General features: G+C 48.2%; 1 protein-coding gene across 2 annotated transcripts in view; it reads left to right on the top strand.

The window, feature by feature from the left end:
- Positions 1 to 17,616: 17,616 nt before the first annotated feature.
- The window catches only part of LOC134936547 (G protein-coupled receptor kinase 5-like), a 126,579-nt gene continuing 123,729 nt past the window's right edge, over positions 17,617 to 20,466 (top strand). Inside the window, exon 1 of one of the 2 annotated variants that reach the window (XM_063931621.1) lies at positions 17,617 to 18,487. In XM_063931621.1, coding sequence (XP_063787691.1) covers positions 18,436 to 18,487 — 52 coding nt within the window. In that variant the 5' untranslated portion in view covers positions 17,617 to 18,435. The remainder of the gene's footprint in view (positions 18,488 to 20,466) is intronic. The other variant, XM_063931620.1, reaches the window with a different exon arrangement.

Raw genomic sequence — 20,466 nt, 5'->3', positions numbered from 1 at the left:
CTCCTCCATTGCGAGGCAGCACTTCTTTGGGTTAGCAGTTAACCCTGCCTCTCTGATTGAGTCCAGTACTGCTTGTACTTTAACCAAATGTGACCCCCAGTCTGTACTGTGAATTACCACATCATCCAAATAGGCAGCTGCATATTTTCTATGGGGCCTCAAAATTTTATCCATCGCCCGTTGAAAGGTTGCTGGAGCCCCATGCAACCCAAAGGGTAACATCTTATACTGGTACAGCCCCTCCGGAACCGAAAAGGCTGTTTTTTCTTTGGCGCTATCAGATAAAGGTATTTGCCAGTAACCTTTGGTCAGGTCCAATGTGGTGAGAAACCTGGCTGTTCCCAGCCTTTCTACAAGCTCATCCACACGGGGCATGGGGTATGCGTCAAACTTGGACACCTCATTTAACTTACGAAAGTCATTACAGAAGCGTATGCTACCGTCGGGCTTCGGGATGAGCACTATGGGACTGGACCACTCACTGTTAGACTCCTCTATGACTCCAAGTTCTAACATGGTTTTAACTTCCTTAGAAATAGCTTCTCGCTGAGCTTCAGGAATCCTATATGGCTTTAAATGAACCCTGACCCCTGGTTCTGTGACAATGTCATGTTTTATTATGGTCGTTCGGCCAGGCAGCTCTGAAAATACCTCCCTATTTTGGATGAGAAATTCTTTAACCTGATTGTTCTGATTAGCTGGTAATGTCTCTGACACCTTCACTGCGGGAAGCAACCGGGGTGAAGACACCGAAGGGCAAGGCTCCGCTGACAGCGACAACCTATCTTTCCAGGGTTTGATTAAGTTAACATGGTAGATCTGTTCGGGTTTTCTCTTTCCCGGCTGGTATACTTTGTAATTAACCTCATTCACTTTTTCCCTAATCTCAAATGGACCCTGCCATTTAGCTAGGAATTTGCTTTCCACAGTGGGTACCAAAACAAGAACTCTATCTCCAGGAGCAAATTCCCGTATCTTGGCACTCCGGTTATAGACCCTCTGTTGAGCACTTTGGGCCTGTTCCATGTGCTCTCTGACAACAGGTACCACGGCTGCAATCCTATCCTGCATTTGTGTTACATGCTCAATAACGCTTCTATAAGGAGTGGGCTGTCCTTCCCACGTCTCTTTGGCAACATCCAACAGCCCTCTGGGGTGTCTACCATACAACAAATCAAATGGAGAAAACCCCGTAGAGGACTGAGGAACTTCTCTGATGGCCATTAACAAGTAGGGCAACAAACAATCCCAGTTTTTCCCATCTCTCTCAACAACCTTTTTTAACATACTTTTTAATGTTTTATTAAACCTTTCCACCAACCCGTCAGTTTGGGGATGGTAGATGGACGTCCTGAGGTGAGTGACCTTAAATAACTTGCACAATTCTTTCATGATCCTTGACATAAATGGAGTACCTTGGTCAGTCAAAATTTCTTTTGGTATTCCCACTCTACTAAATACCTGCACCAGCTCCCTAGCTATCGCCTTGGTTGTGATAGTGCGTAAAGGGACAGCCTCAGGATATCGAGTGGCATAGTCCATAATTACCTGGATATACTGATGGCCCCGAGCAGACTTTAACAAGGGCCCCACGAGATCCATGGCTATTCTGTCAAACGGGACCTCTATAATAGGCATGGGAACTAGTGGGCTCCTGAAATGGGGTCTAGGGGCATGATACTGGCATTCAGGACAGGAAGAACAATATTCAGACACTTCTTTATAAACCCCTGGCCAAAAGAACCTTTGTAAAACTCTTTCAGTGTTTTTTTCTGCCCCTAAATGTCCTGCGGTAACGTGACTATGAGCTAAATCTAGTACCGTTCTCCGATAAGGCTGGGGAACTACCAGCTGTTCCACCACATCCTCACCCCTTTTGACAATGTGGTACAAGAGCTCATTACAGATGGCCATGTGGGGATACGTAACCCTGTCACCTGGTACCACAGGTTCCCCATTAACAATCTTAACATTCTCTCTAGCCTTTATTAAGGTAGGATCCTTTAACTGTTCAGACGCAAACAGATCCTTCTTTACCTCCAGGTCAGGCACGCTTTCAGTTCTAACTACTATGTCTCTGTTCCCGGCAAGAGGGTCCTCACTGGACTCCCCATCTGTCACTTCCCCAGCCAAACTAGCAAAAGGCAAAGGGCCAGAAAGTTCCGAAGACCCACGTACATCCATAAAATCACCGGTATTATCATCAACTGGCTTTTTACTTCTCACATCTGTTGATAACCGTGATTCCCACAGTTTCCAAAAATGAGGAAAATCCCTCCCTATTATGGCCTCATGCACCAAGGTAGGGACCAGTCCCACTTTAACCATTGCTGACCCACAACAAGTTTCTATATTCACCTCAGCAGTGGCATAATATTGGGTATCCCCATGTATGCAAGTTACCCCAATAGGTATTTGCTGGACCTTTAAGGGGTTCACTAACCCAGCTTTCACGAGGGTAACTAAACTTCCTGAATCTAGCAAGGCCTCTACCCGGTTACCTTCTAAGAACACATCACACATTTGTTTTTCCAGCTCAGGTGAAGGTACCACAGTACAGGCTAACCTAGCAAAGAAAGACATTCTGCGACATTCAAAGGCAGCATCACATTGCATGGGTTCTTGCGTGAATGGGCAATTGGCAATAACATGACCTGGCATACCACACCTAAAACATTTAACCACACGATTATCAACCCATTTGGGCAGAATAGACCGTTCTAGCCCCATTGGCCTGTTTCCAGGGCCAGTGTTTACAGTCTCTCCAGCCTTGCGTTCTCTTAACCGCCCAGCAACGTTTTCCCACGGAACAGTCTTACCAGTCTTTACTGAAGGGCGCTGTCGAGGATCTATGGGTTGCTGGGTGGTCATCAGTAGTTCCTCTGCTGCCAAATACCTCTCTACCATGTCCACTAATTGGTCAGCAGTACCCGGGTTTCCATGGCTCACCCACTTGCGCAGGACCATGGGCAAAGATCTCAAGTAGCGGTCCATGACGACTCTTTCCACCATCTGGGGACCAGTTAATGTCTCTGGCTGCAGCCATTTTTTTGTTAGCTGAATAAGGTCGTGCATCTGGGAGCGCGGAGGCTTCTCCATGGCGTACAGCCAACGGTGCACCCGTTGTGCTCGTACTGACAGCGTGACTCCCAGGCGGGTCAGGATCTCAGTCTTTAGTTTATCATAGTCCCGAGCCTCAGCAGGGCTTAAATCAAAGTAAGCTTTTTGGGGCTCACCTGACAGGAAAGGTGCCAGCAGACTGGCCCACTGTGCTTTCGGCCAGTTCTCACGCTCGGCAGTCCTTTCAAACGTGGTCAGATAGGCCTCCACATCATCAGCCTCTGTCATTTTCTGCAGGAAGTGACTGGCTCGTATAGAACTAGAGCTGGTTGGAGCACTGACGGCCACATCTCCAACCCGAGCTGCAAGTCTCTGCACCACTTCTGCTAAGGCCTCTCTATCCTGACGCTGTTGCCTGTAAAGTTCATCAACAACTGCCTGCTGTTGTCTCTTATTTTCCTCCATTGCCACCTGCTGCTGTCTGTTGGCCTCCTGCTGTAGTCTCCAATTTTCCTCCATTGCCACCTGCTGCTGTCGGTTGGCCTCCTGCTGAGCCGCTGTAGCTTGCAGCAAGGCTTTAAGCAGATCCTCCATGTCAACAGATTTTTCAGGCGGCTTTGCAGCTGCTTTCACCCAGGACATATATCAAACCCTCAGGGGTGAGTCTCAGTAACTTCACACTGGGCTGTATCTGCATAAACCACCGTTTTCTGCAGGCCTCACAAAGCTGCTGCTTTCACTTATGCGCAGAACGGCCTGCTCGCATTCTCCACCAAGTTGTAACACTGTAGGGGTGCAAGGTGCCTTTTCCTGGGGAATATGGCAGCACGCAGCAGTTGAGGAACAACACAAGTCCAGTTTCTGGTACAACTGACCCCGGCCAGTTTTATTGAAACAGAAAATAAAACAAACCCCAAAATAAAAATACCTTGCCTGTCCGGCACTAACTAAACATAAGATGTTCCTAACTGTCACTAAACAAAACACAGAGTTCTTCAGTACATACTGTATAGCTTACTTGCATCAGAAAGCGTGTCTCTCACACACAGATCCTGCAGCCTTCCCAGGCAGTCTGCCCATACTAATCAGGTTAGAAGCACTATATCACTCTTACACAGCTGAAACCCTGATTAGCCCTCTGTGAGGCCAAAGACCCGAACTGGGCCCATTGTCTAGAACTCGCCTTATCTCTCTCTCAGAGCCTTTACCCAGCTTTTACAGCAAACTGAAAAGGTTCAGACAAAACAAAAAGCATTTTTCCTAGAAGTTAACATTTTCTAAAACATGTAAGACAAGAACCTGGGACAAATATACCTGCCCTCAAACACTATCCCAGTGTTCTTGTCACAATATATATATATATATACACACACACAGAGGTGTAGCAAGGTGTCATGGTGCCTGGAGCAAGGTATGTTTTGGCGCCCCCCCTCCCCTTTACTGAATTGAAATGCAGATATATATATATAACCAATTTCGAGATCGGCACTTACCCCTCAAATAGTATTACAGGCGCTGGGTGCCCTCATTAATGAATATTATAGAACGCACAGACATGCGGCACTCACGGCTGAGTAAAAAAAGAATACAAACGCTCACAGAGTTTTCAACGTTTGTCTTCTTTTTTGACTCAGCCGTGAGTGCCGCATGTCTGTGCGTTATATATATATATATATATATACACATACAGTATATATATATATATATATATATATATACACACTGCTCAAAAAAATAAAGCGAACACTAAAATAACACATCCTAGATCTGAATGAATGAAATATTCTTATTAAATACTTTGTTCTTTACATAGTTGAATGTGCTGACAACAAAATCACACAAATATTATCAATGGAAATCAAATTTATCAACCCATGGAGGTCTGGATTTGGAGTCACACTCAAAATTAAAGTGGAAAAACACACTACAGGCTGATCCAATTTTGATGTAATGTCCTTAAAACAAGTCAAAATGAGGCTCAGTAGTGTGTGTGGCCTCCACGTGCCTGTATGACCTCCCTACAATGCCTGGGCATGCTCCTGATGAGGTGGCGGATGGTTTCCTGAGGGATCTCCTCCCAGACCTGGACTAAAGCATCCGCCAACTCCTGGACAGTCTGTGGTGCAACGTGGCATTGGTGGATGGAGCGAGACATGATGTCCCAGATGTGCTCAAATGGATTCAGGTCTGGGGAACGGGCGGGCCAGTCCATAGCATCAATGCCTTCGTCTTGCAGGAACTGCTGACACACTCCAGCCACATGAGGTCTAGCATTGTCTTGCATTAGGAGGAACCCAGGGCCAACCGCACCAGCATATGGTCTCACAAGGGGCCTGAGGATCTCATCTCGGTACCTAATGGCAGTCATGCTACCTCTGGTGAGCACATGGAGGGCTGTGCGGCCCCCCAAAGAAATGCCATCCCACACCATTACTGATCCACTGCCAAACCGTTCATGCTGGAGGATGTTGCAAGCAGCAGAACGTTCTCCTTGACGTCTCCAGACTCTGTCACGTCTGTCACATGTGCTCAGTGAGAACCTGCTTTCATCTGTGAAGAGCACAGGGCGCCAGTGGCGAATTTGCCAATCTTGGAGTTCTCTGGCAAATGTCAAACGTCCTGCACAACCCCCACCTGTGGGCGTCGGGCCCTCATACCACCCTCATGGAGTCTGTTTCTGATCGTTTGAATAGACACATGCACATTTGTGGCTTGCTGGAGGTCATTTTGCAGGGCTCTGGCAGTGCTCCTTCTGTTCCTCCTTGCACAAAGGCGGAGGTAGCGGTCCTGTTGCTGGGTTGTTGCCCTCCTACGGCCTCCTCCACGTCTCCTGATGTACTGGCCTGTCTCCTGGTAGCGCCTCCATGCTCTGGACACTACGCTGACAGACACAGCAAACCTTCTTGCCACAGCTCGCATTGATGTGTCATCCTGGATGAGCTGCACTACCTGAGCCACTTGTGTGGGTTGTAGGCAGGTCATACAGGCACGTGGAGGCCACACACACTACTGAGCCTCATTTTGACTTGTTTTAAGGACATTACATCAAAGTTGGATCAGCCTGTAGTGTGTTTTTCCACTTTAATTTTGAGGGTGATTCCAAATCCAGACCTCCATGGGTTAATAAATTAGATTTCCATTGTTAATTTTTGTGTGATTTTGTCGTCAGCACATTCAACTATGTAAAAATTCAACTATGTAAAGAACAAAGTATTTAATAAGAATATTTCATTCATTCAGATCTAGGATGTGTTATTTTAGTGTTCCCTTTATTTTTTTGAGCGGTGTATATATATTAATTATTATATATATATATATATATATACATACACACACACACACTTTTGAAAAACCTAATGACCATTATACTGCACGAAATTATTAATTATATACAGTGTGCCGCGGCCACCCGGCGCCCTCAGCCCCACTCTATTCTCACTCTCAGACTCAGCCAGGCACAGGATGGACTCCAGTCCGTCCCTCTAAGTCTGGCCGGCGCCGCATCCCCGCCCGCCTGACGTCACTGACGGCATGACTTCAGACGCCCGTGCGTCAGACGTAAGCCAAGACGCGGAGGGTAGGGGAGGGAGGTGAGCAGAGGGGAGCGGAGGAGGGAGAAAGCTGCCGCTCCAGCTGTCAGTGACTGACAGCTGCGGCTGCGAGCGGCCTGCAGCGGTTCCGGCGGAGTCAAGCTGCGGCGCCCTCTACTGTTTTGGGTGCCTGGAGCTCGAGCTTTACCGGAACCACCCTCCCTACGCCCCTGTATACACACACACAGTATATGTATATATATATCTATATATATATTGTAAAGGTTGCATTATCACCTATACGTGGTTATAGAGCATTGCTGGTAACCCTGTGGCTCCCCAGCTGTTGTATAACTACAATCCCCAGCATGCCCTGACAGTTTTGCTGTTAGTGAATGCTAACGTTGTGATAGGGCATGCTGGGATGAGTAGTTTCACAGCAGCTGGAGAGCTACAGGTTGGCCAGGCCTGCTATAGGGGATGCATTATTCCCCATGTAGATGTATTATCCCCTATATAGTCCAGAATACAATAAATATTCCATATAGTGTACAGTAGGGGGTGCATTTATTACCTGTGTGCTCCCCTCACCCTCTTTGTGTCCACCTATAGTCCATCTAGATTGTAAATCCCTCTCTCTTCTGTATCCTCTATGAATTTATGTAATCTGAGCAGTGACATTATGGAAATATGCATATATGTAAATGTATGTTCTTGTCTACCATTTATCACTGTTTACAGCACGTGGGAGCCATATAAATAAACAATAATATTTTCCTATATAGCTTGGTCTCTGTATGCTCCTGTAGCATAGAAAAATTGTTTAAAAATCATAAATCATAAATTATACTTTAGTACAGTGGTCTCGGGTTGGTGGCCCAGGACCAATTCCAATTAGTTACGGGAAATGTAATAGACAAAACCAGTGCTGGTGGCTGACAATCAAAAAACATGTGGACAAGTAGAAGTGAATCCTGTCACTCACCACACAATTGAACCTAAAAAAGACACAATTTACTTCTAATATTTTTTTCTGAATAAGAAATTTTTGGGGTTCCGTGTTTTTTTTTTATACTCTAGTGCAGAGCTTTTCAACCTTTTACAACTTGCGGCACACTTAACAAGATATAAATATTGCCATGGCACACTCAAATATAATGGCGATGCATGGTGCAGGTGCGTGTCCTAGGATGTCATGTCGCAGCTTCTCCATAGGTAATGCATGAGCCACATCTGAGATAGCCAGAAGAGCCCAACACTGCCCAGGCCAAAAATTAGAACTGGCTCTGCAACCACTAAACCCACCAGTATTAATTGTTCCAGGACCTCAGTAGCAGCAAAACACTGATGGGCCTGGCTGTGCTTCTATGGCGGCATACCTGGAGACTGCTCAAGGCATACTAGTGTGCCACGGCACAGTGGTTGAAAAACACTGCTCTAGTGTGCCATGATTCAAAAAAGTTTGGGAACCACCGCTTTAGGACATGACTGTGCAACGTGACTCGTAAAGACAATGGGATGCGGTTAATAAACCGGCTGTCGGGATCTCGGCGTTCAGGATACTGACGCCGGAATCCAGACAGCCGGGGGGAAATGCCGGCGATCGGAATCCCTACCTCAGCCCAGTATGCCCACTCAGGTGATGGGTCCACGCCATCTGGGCTATTAGACCCAGAAATACTTGTAATTATTTATGGGGTGGGTTTGGGGTGCGGTGACCCCTATGTTGGTATTGCTGGGCTACTTCAGGTTGGCACACCCTAACACTTTATTAACACTTATGTTTTTCCCTATCACATTGTATATATTTTTGTATTATTTTAATCACACTTCACCTACATACCACTTATGTGCTTCTTATTAACCTCTACTAATTTTCACCTGTGTGCTGCCCTGTGGTGGCCAGCTTGTGCCGGCATGATGGGGACCCGCACCCCAGACCCACACCTAGTGTTAGGGACCCTCAGTGACAGAGACGCCTTGCAGTTCGACGCGATATATGCAACCAAGATCTCTGTATTATCTGATTATTATGTAGTGTTATTTTTCACTCAGTGTGCATTAGGGATAGCAAAACATCCAGATTGATCGCCTGTAAAAAAAAAAAAACCTTTTCTCCCAAAAACACACAGGTTCAGTGAAACGCGGTAGCGCCCTGTCCTGCATCCCTCCCCCCCTCACATAATGGAGTAGCGACCATGTGACCTGGGGGAGCCGGATGAGTAGCGCTGCATCGTGAGCTGTCAGCAACCGGTGCAGCATAAGGTAACCCCCGATAAGCCACTGCCCGCGCTGGGCCCCGGTAAATGACCGATGACCGGGGCTAATTGGATTTCCCCCATAGTATGGTAAGCCTACCCATATGCAGCATTCCATAAACATTTTGCAGTGTAACCACCTCTGCGTGTATGCCTGGTTTGTGATACCCCTTTCACACCAGCACCTCTGAACACGGATTTTTATTATTATTTTCTCTAACGTCCTAGTGGATGCTGAGGACTCCGTAAGGACCATGGGGATCAGCGGCTCCGCAGGAGACTGGGCACAACTATAAAGAAAGCTTTAGACTACTGGTGTGCACTGGCTCCTCCCACTAAGACCCTCCTCCAGACTTCAGTTAGATTCTTGTGCCCGGCTGAGCTGGATGCACACTAGGGGCTCTCCTGAGCTCCTAGAAAGAAAGTATATTTAGGTTTTTTTATTTTACAGTGAGATCTGCTGGCAACAGACTCACTGCAGCGAGGGACTAAGGGGAGAAGAAGCGAACCTACCTAACAGGTGGTAGTTTGGGCTTCTTAGGCTACTGAACACCATTAGCTCCAGAGGGATCGACTGCAGGACCCGACCTTGGTGTTCGTTCCCGGAGCCGCGCCGCCGTCCCCCTTACAGAGCCAGAAGCAACGAAGAGGTCCGGAAAATCGGCGGCAGAAGACTTCGGTCTTCACCAAGGTAGCGCACAGCACTGCAGCTGTGCGCCATTGCTCCTCATGTACACCTCACACTCCGGTCACTGATGGGTGCAGGGCGCTGGGGGGGGGGGGGGGGGCGCCCTGAGGGCAATATATGACACCTTGGCTGGCAAATCTACATCATATATAGTCCTAGAGGCTATATAGATGTAAAATTACCCCTGCCAGTATTCCAGAAAAAGCGGGAGAAAGTCCGCCGAAAAAGGGGCGGGGCCATCTCCCTCAGCACACTGGCGCCATTTTTCCCTCACAGTTCCGCTGGAAGGAAGCTCCCTGGCTCTCCCCTGCAGTCTGAACACTACAGAAGGGTAAAAAAGAGAGGGGGGGCACTAAATTTAGGCGCAGTATAGATATATATGATATATAAAAAAGCAGCTATAAGGGAAAACACTCATTTATAGTGGGATCCCTGTGTTATATAGCGCTCTGGTGTGTGCTGGCATACTCTCTCTCTGTCTCCCCAAAGGGCTTTGTGGGGTCCTGTCCTCTGTCAGAGCATTCCCTGTGTGTTTGCGGTGTGTCGGTACGGCTGTGTCGACATGTTTGATGAGGAGGCTTATGTGGAGGCGGAGCAAATGCCTGTAAACGTGATGTCACCCCCTGCGGGGTCGACACCTGAGTGGATGGTGCTGTGGAAGGAATTACGCGACAGTGTTGACTCCTTGCATAAAAGGTTTGACGACATACCTAATGTGGGACAGCCGGCTTCTCAGCCTGTGCCTGCCCAGGCGTCTCAAAAGTCATCAGGGGCTCTAAAACGCCCGCTGCCTCAGATGACAGACACAGATGTCGACACGGATACTGACTCCAGTGTCGACGACGATGAGACTAATGTAACTTCCAGTAGGGCCACACGTTACATGATTGAGGCAATGAAAAATGTGTTGTACATTTCTGATGTTACCCCCGGTACCACAAAAAAGGGTATTATGTTTGGAGAGAAAAAACTACCAGTAGCTTTTCCTCCATCTGAAGAGTTAAATGAAGTGTGTGAAGAAGCGTGGGCTTCCCCTGATAAAAAGCTGGTAATTTCTAAGAGGTTACTAATGGCGTACCCTTTCCCGCCAGAGGATAGGTCACGCTGGGAAACATCCCCTAGGGTGGATAAAGCGCTCACACGCTTGTCAAAGAAGGTGGCACTACCGTCTCCGGATACGGCCGCCCTGAAGGAATCTGCTGATAGAAAGCAGGAGGCTATCCTGAAATCTATATATACACACACAGGTGTTATACTGAGACCGGCTATTGCTTCAGCCTGGATGTGCAGTGCTGCTGCTGCGTGGTCAGATTCCCTGTCAGAAAATATAGATACCCTAGACAGGGACACTATATTGCTAAACGTAGAGCATATAAAAGACGCACTTTTATACATGAGGGATGCACAGAGGGATATTTGCCGGCTGGCATCCAAAATTAGTGCAATGTCCATTTCTGCCAGGAGAGGGTTATGGACTCGGCAGTGGACAGGAGATGCAGATTCCATACGACACATGGAAGTTCTGCCTTATAAGGGTGTGGAGTTGTTCGGGGATGGTCTCTCGGACCTCGTTTCCACAGCAACAGCTGGGAAGTCTACATTTTTACCCCATGTTCCCTCACAACCAAAGAAAGCACCGTATTATCAGGTACAGTCCTTTCGGCCCAATAGGGGCAAGCGGGTTAAAGGCACGTCCTTTCTGCCCAGAGGCAGAGGTAGGGGAAAGAAGCTGCAGCATACAGCCAGTTCCCAGGAGCAAAAATCCTCCCCCGCTTCCTCTAAGTCCACAGCATGACGCTGGGGCTTCACAGGCGGAGCCAGGTACGGTGGGGGCCCGTCTCAAATATTTCAGCAATCAGTGGGCTCGCTCACGGGTGGATCCCTGGATCCTTCAAGTAGTATCTCAGGGGTACAAGCTGGAATTCGAGACGTCTCCCCCCCGCCGTTTCCTCAAATCTGCCTTGCCAACCACTCCCTCAGGCAGGGAGGCAGTGTTACAGGCAATTCACAAGCTGTATTCACAACAAGTGATAGTAAAGGTGCCCCTACTTCAACAAGGAAGGGGTTACTATTCCACAATGTTTGTGGTACCGAAACCGGACGGTTCGGTGAGACCCATTTTAAATTTGAAATCCTTGAACACATATATAAAAAAATTCAAGTTCAAGATGGAATCGCTCAGGGCGGTTATTGCAAGCCTGGACGAGGGGGATTACATGGTATCACTGGACATCAAGGATGCTTACCTGCATGTCCCCATTTACCATCCTCACCAGGAGTACCTCAGATTTGTGGTACAGGATTGTCATTACCAATTCCAGACGTTGCCGTTCGGTCTATCCACGGCTCCGAGGGTCTTTACCAAGGTAATGGCCGAAATGATGATACTCCTTCGAAAGAAGGGAGTTTTAATTATCCCGTACTTGGACGATCTCCTGATAAAGGCGAGGTCCAGAGAGCAGTTGTTGGTCGGGGTAGCACTATCTCGGGAAGTGCTACAACAGCACGGCTGGATTCTAAACATTCCAAAGTCACAGCTGGTCCCTACGACACGTCTACTGTTCCTAGGGATGGTTCTGGACACAGAACAGAGAAAAGTGTTTCTCCCGGAGGAGAAGGCCAAGGAGCTGTCATCTCTAGTCAGAGGCCTCCTAAAACCAAAACAGGTGTCGGTGCATCACTGCACGCGGATCCTGGGAAAAATGGTAGCTTCCCACGAAGCGAATCCATTCGGCAGGTTTCATGCAAGAACCTTTCAGTGGGACCTGTTGGACAAGTGGTCCGGATCGCTTCTTCAGATGCATCGTCTGATAACCCTGTCTCCGAGGACAAGGGTGTCTCTGCTGTGGTGGCTGCAGAGTGCTCATCTTCAAGAGGGCCGCAGATTTGGCATACAGGACTGGGTCCTGGTGACCACGGATGCCAGCCTTCGAGGCTGGGGAGCAGTCACACAGGGAAGAAACATCCAAGGACTATGGTCAAGTCAGGAGACTTCCCTGCACATAAATATTCTGGAACTGAGGGCCATTTACAATGCCCTAAGTCAGGCAAAACCCCTGCTTCAAAACCAGCCGGTACTGATCCAGTCAGACAACATCACGGCGGTCGCCCATGTAAATCGACAGGGAGGCACGAGAAGCAGGACGGCAATGGCAGAAGCCACAAGGATTCTCCGATGGGCGGAAAATCACGTGTTAGCACTGTCAGCAGTGTTCATTCCGGAAGTGGACAACTGGGAAGCAGACTTCCTCAGCAGGCACGACCTCCACCCGGGAGAGTGGGGACTTCATCCAGAAGTCTTTCAAATGATTGTAAACCGTTGGAAAAGGCCACAGGTGGACATGATGGCGTCCCGCCTAAACAAAAAGCTAGAAAAATATTGCGCCAGGTCGAGAGACCTGCAGGCGATAGCTGTGGACGCTCTAGTGACACCGTGGGTGTACCGATCGGTTTATGTGTTCCCTCCTCTTCCTCTCATACCAAAGGTACTGAGGATAATAAGGAGAAGAGGAGTAAGAACTATACTCATTGTTCCGGATTGGCCAAGAAGAGCTTGGTACCCGGAACTTCAAGAAATGATGTCAGAGGACCCATGGCCTCTACCGCTCAGACAAGACCTGCTGCATCAGGGGCCCTGTCTGTTCCAAGACAGGCTGCGTTTGACGGCATGGCGGTTGAACACCGGATCCTGAAGGAAAAGGGCATTCCGGAGGAAGTCATTCCTACGCTGATTAAAGCTAGGAAAGAAGTAACCGCAATCCATTATCACCGCATATGGCGAAAATATGTTGCGTGGTGTGAGGCCAGGAAGGCCCCAACGGAGGAATTTCAGCTGGGCCGTTTCCTGCACTTCCTACAGTCAGGGGTGACTATGGGCCTTAAATTGGGTTCCATTAAGGTCCAGATTTCGGCTCTATCGATTTTCTTCCAGAGAGAACTGGCTTCACTACCTGAAGTTCAGACTTTTGTTAAGGGAGTGCTGCATATTCAGCCCCCTTTTGTGCCTCCAGTGGCACCTTGGGATCTCAACGTGGTGTTGGATTTCCTAAAGTCACATTGGTTTGAGCCACTGAAAACCGTGGATTTGAAATATCTCACGTGGAAAGTGGTCATGTTGTTGGCCTTGGCTTCGGCCAGGCGTGTATCAGAATTGGCGGCTTTGTCATGTAAAAGCCCTTATCTGATTTTCCATATGGATAGGGCAGAATTGAGGACTCGTCCCCAGTTTCTCCCCAAAGTGGTATCAGCTTTTCATCTGAACCAACCTATCGTGGTGCCTGCGGCTACAAATGACTTGGAGGCTTCCAAGTTGTTGGACGTAGTCAGGGCCCTGAAAATCTATGTTTCCAGGACAGCTGGAGTCAGAAAGACTGACTCGCTCTTTATCCTGTATGCGCCCAACAAGTTGGGTGCACCTGCTTCAAAGCAGACTATTGCTCGCTGGATCTGTAGTACGATTCAGCTTGCACATTCTGCGGCTGGACTGCCGCATCCTAAATCAGTAAAAGCCCATTCCACGAGGAAGGTGGGCTCTTCTTGGGCGGCTGCCCGAGGGGTCTCGGCTCTTCAACTTTGCCGAGCAGCTACTTGGTCGGGGTCAAACACGTTTGCTAAATTCTACAAGTTTGACACCCTGGCTGAGGAGGACCTAGAGTTTGCCCATTCGGTGCTGCAGAGTCATCCGCACTCTCCCGCCCGTTTGGGAGCTTTGGTATAATCCCCATGGTCCTTACGGAGTCCCCAGCATCCACTAGGACGTTAGAGAAAATAAGAATTTACTCACCGGTAATTCTATTTCTCGTAGTCCGTAGTGGATGCTGGGCGCCCATCCCAAGTGCGGATTGTCTGCAATACTTGTATATAGTTATTGCTTAACTAAAGGGTTATTGTTGAGCCATCTGTTGAGAGGCTCAGTTATTATCATACTGTTAACTGGGTATTGTATCACGAGTTATACGGTGTGATTGGTGTGGCTGGTATGAGTCTTACCCGGGATTCAAAATCCTTCCTTATTGCGTCAGCTCTTCCGGGCACAGTATCCTAACTGAAGTCTGGAGGAGGGTCTTAGTGGGAGGAGCCAGTGCACACCAGTAGTCTAAAGCTTTCTTTATAGTTGTGCCCAGTCTCCTGCGGAGCCGCTGATCCCCATGGTCCTTACGGAGTCCCCAGCATCCACTACGGACTACAAGAAATAGAATTACCGGTGACTAAATTCTTATTATTATTATCACCAGTTATTTATATAGCGCACACATATTCCACAGCGCTTTACAAAGAATATTTGGCCATTCTTATCAGTCCCTGCCCCAGTGGAGCTTACAATCTATATTCCCTACCATATGTACACGCGCACACATTCATACTAGGGTTAATTTTTGTTTGGATCCAATTGAAACCAGAATATCCGGAGGAAACCCACCCAAGTATGGGGAGAATATACAAACTCTGCACAGGTAGAGCCATGGTGGGAATCGAACCCATGACCTCAGTGCTGTGAGGCAGTAATGCTAACCATTACACCATCCGTACTGCCCAGATGGCAAATGATGGATGGATTTTTGGCACATGAACGCGCATAACCCGTATTCATGTGCTGTGTGAATGGGAGCCGGGTCAATGCGACCCGGCTCCCGTTCACTATGTACGGGCAGCGCTTGGAGATCATGTGATCTCCATGTGCCGTCACCGCTGACATCAGCAACCCGGCAATATGCCAGGCTGCTGACTGCGGTGTGAAGGAGCCTTACATGGGAATGTCACTGCATGATCCCGGGACCATATTCCCGGGTAAGTCCCTGCATTTTAGGTATAACAGTAGTATTACTAATCATCAACACTGTGTACTAGCACCTACACTATATTAGCTGCAAAACATATGCCTGAAACGGGTTCACTACGGCTGGCCGGCGGTCGGGCTCCCGGCGACCAGCATCCCGGCGCCGGGAGCCCGACCGCCGGCTTACCGACAGCTTGGCGAGCGCAAATGAGCCCCTTGCGGGCTCGCTGCGCTCGCCACGCTACGGGCACGGTGGCGCGCTACGCGCGCCACACTATTTTATTCTCCCTCTATGGGGGTCGTGGACCCCCACGAGGGAAAATAAGTGTCGGTATGCCGGCTGTCGGGCTCCCGGCGCCGGTATACTGAGCGCCGGGAGCCCGACCGCCGGCAAACAGAAGACCACCCGCCTGAAACAGTGTATTTACTCCATACAGCTGCACTTACTAGCAGGGGAAACAACATCACCCCTAATTGCATTCCTCTTTTGGAGTCAGCCAGCCACAGAATCAGTGGCAGATTTAGCGGGGGGCGATTAGGGCGAACGCCCCCCCTACACATACCGGCACCGGGATGGAGGCCGGGTCCCGCCGCGGTGTTGGGAACGAGGTGGAGAGCGGTGCAGCGCGGCGGGGGAAGGGGAGAGAGAGAGCGTCCTGACGCCCATACAGCGGCTGAGCGGCCTCTGTTCTGACCACGCCCCCTCCTTCCTGTACGCGCGTCAGGACGCTCTCTCTCTCTCTCCCCGTCCCCCGCCGCGCTGCACCGCTCTCCACCTCGTTCCCAATGCTGCGGCGGCACCCGGCCTCCATCCGACTCCTCATGCTGCTGGCTGCAGCAGGTGTCACTGTCAGTGTATGCCATGTCTCCTACCCTCCAAATTAAAGTAAGTGTGTGTGTGCCCCCTCTGTGTTCCATGTCTCCCCTTTCCGCTCCTAGCTAAAGTGCCTGTGTTCCATGTCTCCCCCCTCTTCTCCTAACTAAAGTGTATATGTCTCTGCATTATTTTGGCTCAATCAGTGTACTGTAATGTGAATTTCGGCTCATTCTACATGCTGTAATGTGAATTTCGGCTCATACATTGTGCTATGATGTGAATTTCGGCTCATTCAGTGTGCTATAATGTGAATTTTGGCTCATTCTGCGTGCTATAATGTGAATTTTGGCTCATTTTGCGTGCTATAACGTGAATTTTGGCTCATTCTGCGTGCTATAATGTGAATTTCGGCTCATACAGTGTGCTATAATGTGAATTTTGGATCATACTGTGTGCTACAATGTGAATTTCGGCTCACTCGGTGTGCTATAATGTGAATTTTGGATCATACTGTGTGCTACAATGTGAATTTCAGCTCATACAGTGTGCTATAATGTGAATTTCGGCTCATTCTGTGTGCTGTAGAAACAGAATTTGTCGGCAGATAAGAACCACTTGGCCCATCTAGTCTGCCCCTTTTTTTTTTTTTTACATTATTTTTTTTATCTCTAACCTTATCTGATCCTTATTTCTTTGTAAGAATATCCTTATGTCTATCCCATGCATGTTTAAATTGCCCTACTGTCTTAGCCTCTACCACCTCTGATGGAAGGAATGGTGATTCGCCAGTCTGTATCACCAGTGCGCAGGGTTCTCTCCACTAACTGGCAACATTTTATTAGTAATGGCAACAATAGGAAATTTAGAAGCGAACGGGAAGGGCATTACTAAGTGGGAGGGGCTATGATTAGGGGGAGGGGTTATAATTCTTAAACCGCACCTCCTAAAAGTTAAGTCTAGATCCGCCACTGCACAGAATCTGTATAATGCCTATGTAAACCTTAATAAAGGGATGATCTGGCACTCCACTCGGTGGTTTGGGGTGTAACGCAGGATGAAGTGTTACGCTGTCAGCACAACACCTCCATACCCTCTGACATTTTAGAGCTAAAAATTGATACATATCAGGAAAGGGGGCATGGTCACGAGTAAAGGGGGACATTTGGAGAGTAAAAAATCAGTACAGACCACAGAAAAAAAGGTACTGTACCTGCCAAAAAGGTATAGTTGGAGGGTATCCACCTCATCCCCCGGGGAATGTATGCGAGATTCCCAGAGCAGCCAGTGCCTGGGGAGCACTCATGCATGCATACAGGGAGCCCAAGCAGTATCTCCCTGCAACCCCAGTCAGGCGCAATGTCTAACTTTATAGAATGCGCTTGATAAATGTTTCTTCAAAGGGGATTGGTAGCCATGGGTAACTTTTCCACTCTTCACTGCTTCATACATCCCACCCCCTATACATCCCACCCCATAGTCACTCCCCGTCGCCGCCGACACCCAGCCCTTTTCCCCCACCAGTAGGACTACATTTCCCGTCACCCCCCGCGGCAGCAGGACTCCCAGCGTGACGTCAGGCAGCAGGCCCCGCCCGGTGTGGGCCGCTCTGTAGCTGCAGCGCTAGCCTCCTCCAGTCCCATGTTACTTCCTGCTGCTGCCCTGGGGATCCGCAGGCGTGGGGGGCCCCCAGCGTTGCTGCCACAGTCCCGGAGCCGGCGCATCACTGGAGAGCAGTCCCGACCTTCGTACACCGCCCTGTGACACCCCTGCTGCTGCTGGCTATGGGGCTCCCTCCTCCGCCTCCACAAAAGTTATTTCCCCGGGATCTGTGCAGCCCGAGGGCCTGTCCCTGAGCCGTCGCCCCCTGGTAACCCCGGCAGCCCGGTGCCCCCCTCTGCCCATGTACTAGGCAGCAGCCAGAGAGTAGCCAGCAGGATGAGGGAACCACAGTCTATGTGACACTGCTGCCTCCATTCATGCCCTGCCTCTGGCTGCCTTTTTATACTATATGCACATATATTTTTATTGCAATCATTTCTGACAGTAAGAATCCTGGAACAGTTCCATCTACTTATCTCAGGAGACCCTCTCTCCCAATATAGATCCAGATTTTTGGAGTCTACTCCATACATTTTCTATAGAATTCCTGCAGCCGTTGCGCCAGCTCATGAGAATAAACTGGACCCATAGAACCCACATTTCATGCCCCCTGCGGCTGGCATTACCCGGGATATAACGCTATTCCCAATGAGCATCGCCCCGTATGGTGAATGACTCGCCCAACAAGCGTCTAAATCCGGGAAATAATGGAGCTAGAGAATATAGTGGCCAACACCGTCCTGCTGAAAGCCAGGGAAGGTAAGACTGCGTGCCGGACACCTTTATTCATGCAATTGTGATCGTTGTTGGGACTCATTTCCTGTAAATAGAATTTTAGTTTAATTTCGTCATCCAATTTTTTATTTGGTTAACATGATAAATGGTTTTACTCCTGGTCTTACACATCTCATTTACATGATCTTATATGGTTGTCTACCTGTGAATAAGACCAAACCCTACTGATAACGTCTCCATCTAGTTGGTGTTGTGAAATTTGTAATCTCTTGTGTTTTAGCCTTGGACCAGCTGACGGGACGGGCACTGTACCTCATATACTCCTTACTGTATAACTATATTTTCCTTTATAACTTTAATATGTCCAATTGCTTACATGGTGTGTGAAAACCTCCTTGTGAAATAAACTTAGTTAAGCTTAGTGTTTAGTAATTTGTGTTGGGTTATATTAATGGATATTTAATTTCTTTGCATTGCTTTACTTGGACTTTATTTTTTTAAAGCAATTATATATTCCATATTGCTATATAGTGAGGCCTAACATTGCAGACACTGTACATTTCATAATGTAACACTATGTTATCTCTATAATTACATTACACGTTGAGTATCCCATATCCAAATATTCAGAAATACGGAATTTATCGAGTGAGACTGAGATAGTGAAACCTTTGTTTTCTGATGGCTCAAAGTACACAAACTTTGTTTAATACACAAAGTTATTTAAAAATATTGTATTAAATTACCTTCAGGCTGTCTGTATAAGGTGTATAAGAAACATTGTTTAATGCACAGTTATTACAAATATTGGCTAAAATTACCTTGAAGCTGTGTGTATAAGGTGTATATGAAACATAAATGTATTCTGTGCTTAGACTTTGGTCCCATCACCATAATATCTCATTATGGTATGCAATTATTCCAAAATACTTCTGGTCCCAAGCATTTTGCATATGGGATACTCAACCTGTTTTATGTGAGGGTAGCTGGACCTATCAAAGGAAAGCTTGGATGTAAGTTTTCCATATACATTTTCAAATGTATGCTCCGCTTTCATAGAGATCTGTACCCTAAAGGTTAAATTTGCTAAGTAAAACCTAAGGATTTATTTAGCGAATGTAACCCCCTACCCTCCATGTAGCCATTACCTGTGTATACTCTGCAAGACTTATGTTCCTGAACTTGCTGCCATCTTTCAGGGATCAGCCACAACATCTTTCCGGCCGCTTCCCAATCCAGGCCTTGTTTAGATGGAAAAGAGGGCCAGCTTCAGAGATAGGCACAGTTCACATCCCTGCTAAGACGCAGCATCAGATCACTCTGCAAAACATTGGCCATCTGGGTGACCCTGAGGCTACTCAGATTGGCCGTCGCACCTCTGTAGCTGAGGCCAGGGAATCTGCATCAGAACAGGCAGACCCTGGCCTCCGCACTCCTAGAAAACGTGGGCAACATGCCATCCTTTTCAGGAAAAATGGCCATCCCTGCCCCCAAACAGCGGAGATTTCTCGCAGTACAGATCCTACGCTTGGCCGATCTTCTAACATTGGAGTAGCACAAAAAAAACATCATGTCTGCATACTATTCTAAGGGGGACATGTATACTTTTATAGTATGCAAATTATAAATGTTACGTCAATGCCGATTGGTTGCCATGGGAAACTTCTCCACTGGCTCACTTCTCCACTTTTATCACTGCTAAGTACATGTCCCCCTAAATCAAGCCCCAGGTTGTGCAAAAATGCTGCGACTGGGTCCCCTTCGTGTACAGTGTCTGAAACGGAAGCGGGAAACAGTTCATGGTGGGAGACTCGGAGGAAACTGGTCATGAACCGAGGGGAGGGGCGACCAGGAGGGGTGGTCTTCAGTATGCCGACTGACGGGATCCCGGCGCACAGTATACCGGCGCCGGGATCCCGACAGCCGGCATACCGACACTTATTCTCCCTCGTGGGGGTCCACGACCCCCCTGGAGGGAGAATAAAATAGCGTGGCGAGCCCGC

The sequence above is a fragment of the Pseudophryne corroboree genome, chromosome 6 (assembly GCF_028390025.1).
Source record: "Pseudophryne corroboree isolate aPseCor3 chromosome 6, aPseCor3.hap2, whole genome shotgun sequence".
Lineage (NCBI taxonomy): Eukaryota > Metazoa > Chordata > Amphibia > Anura > Myobatrachidae > Pseudophryne > Pseudophryne corroboree.
This window is presented reverse-complemented; position numbering and strand designations above follow the sequence as displayed.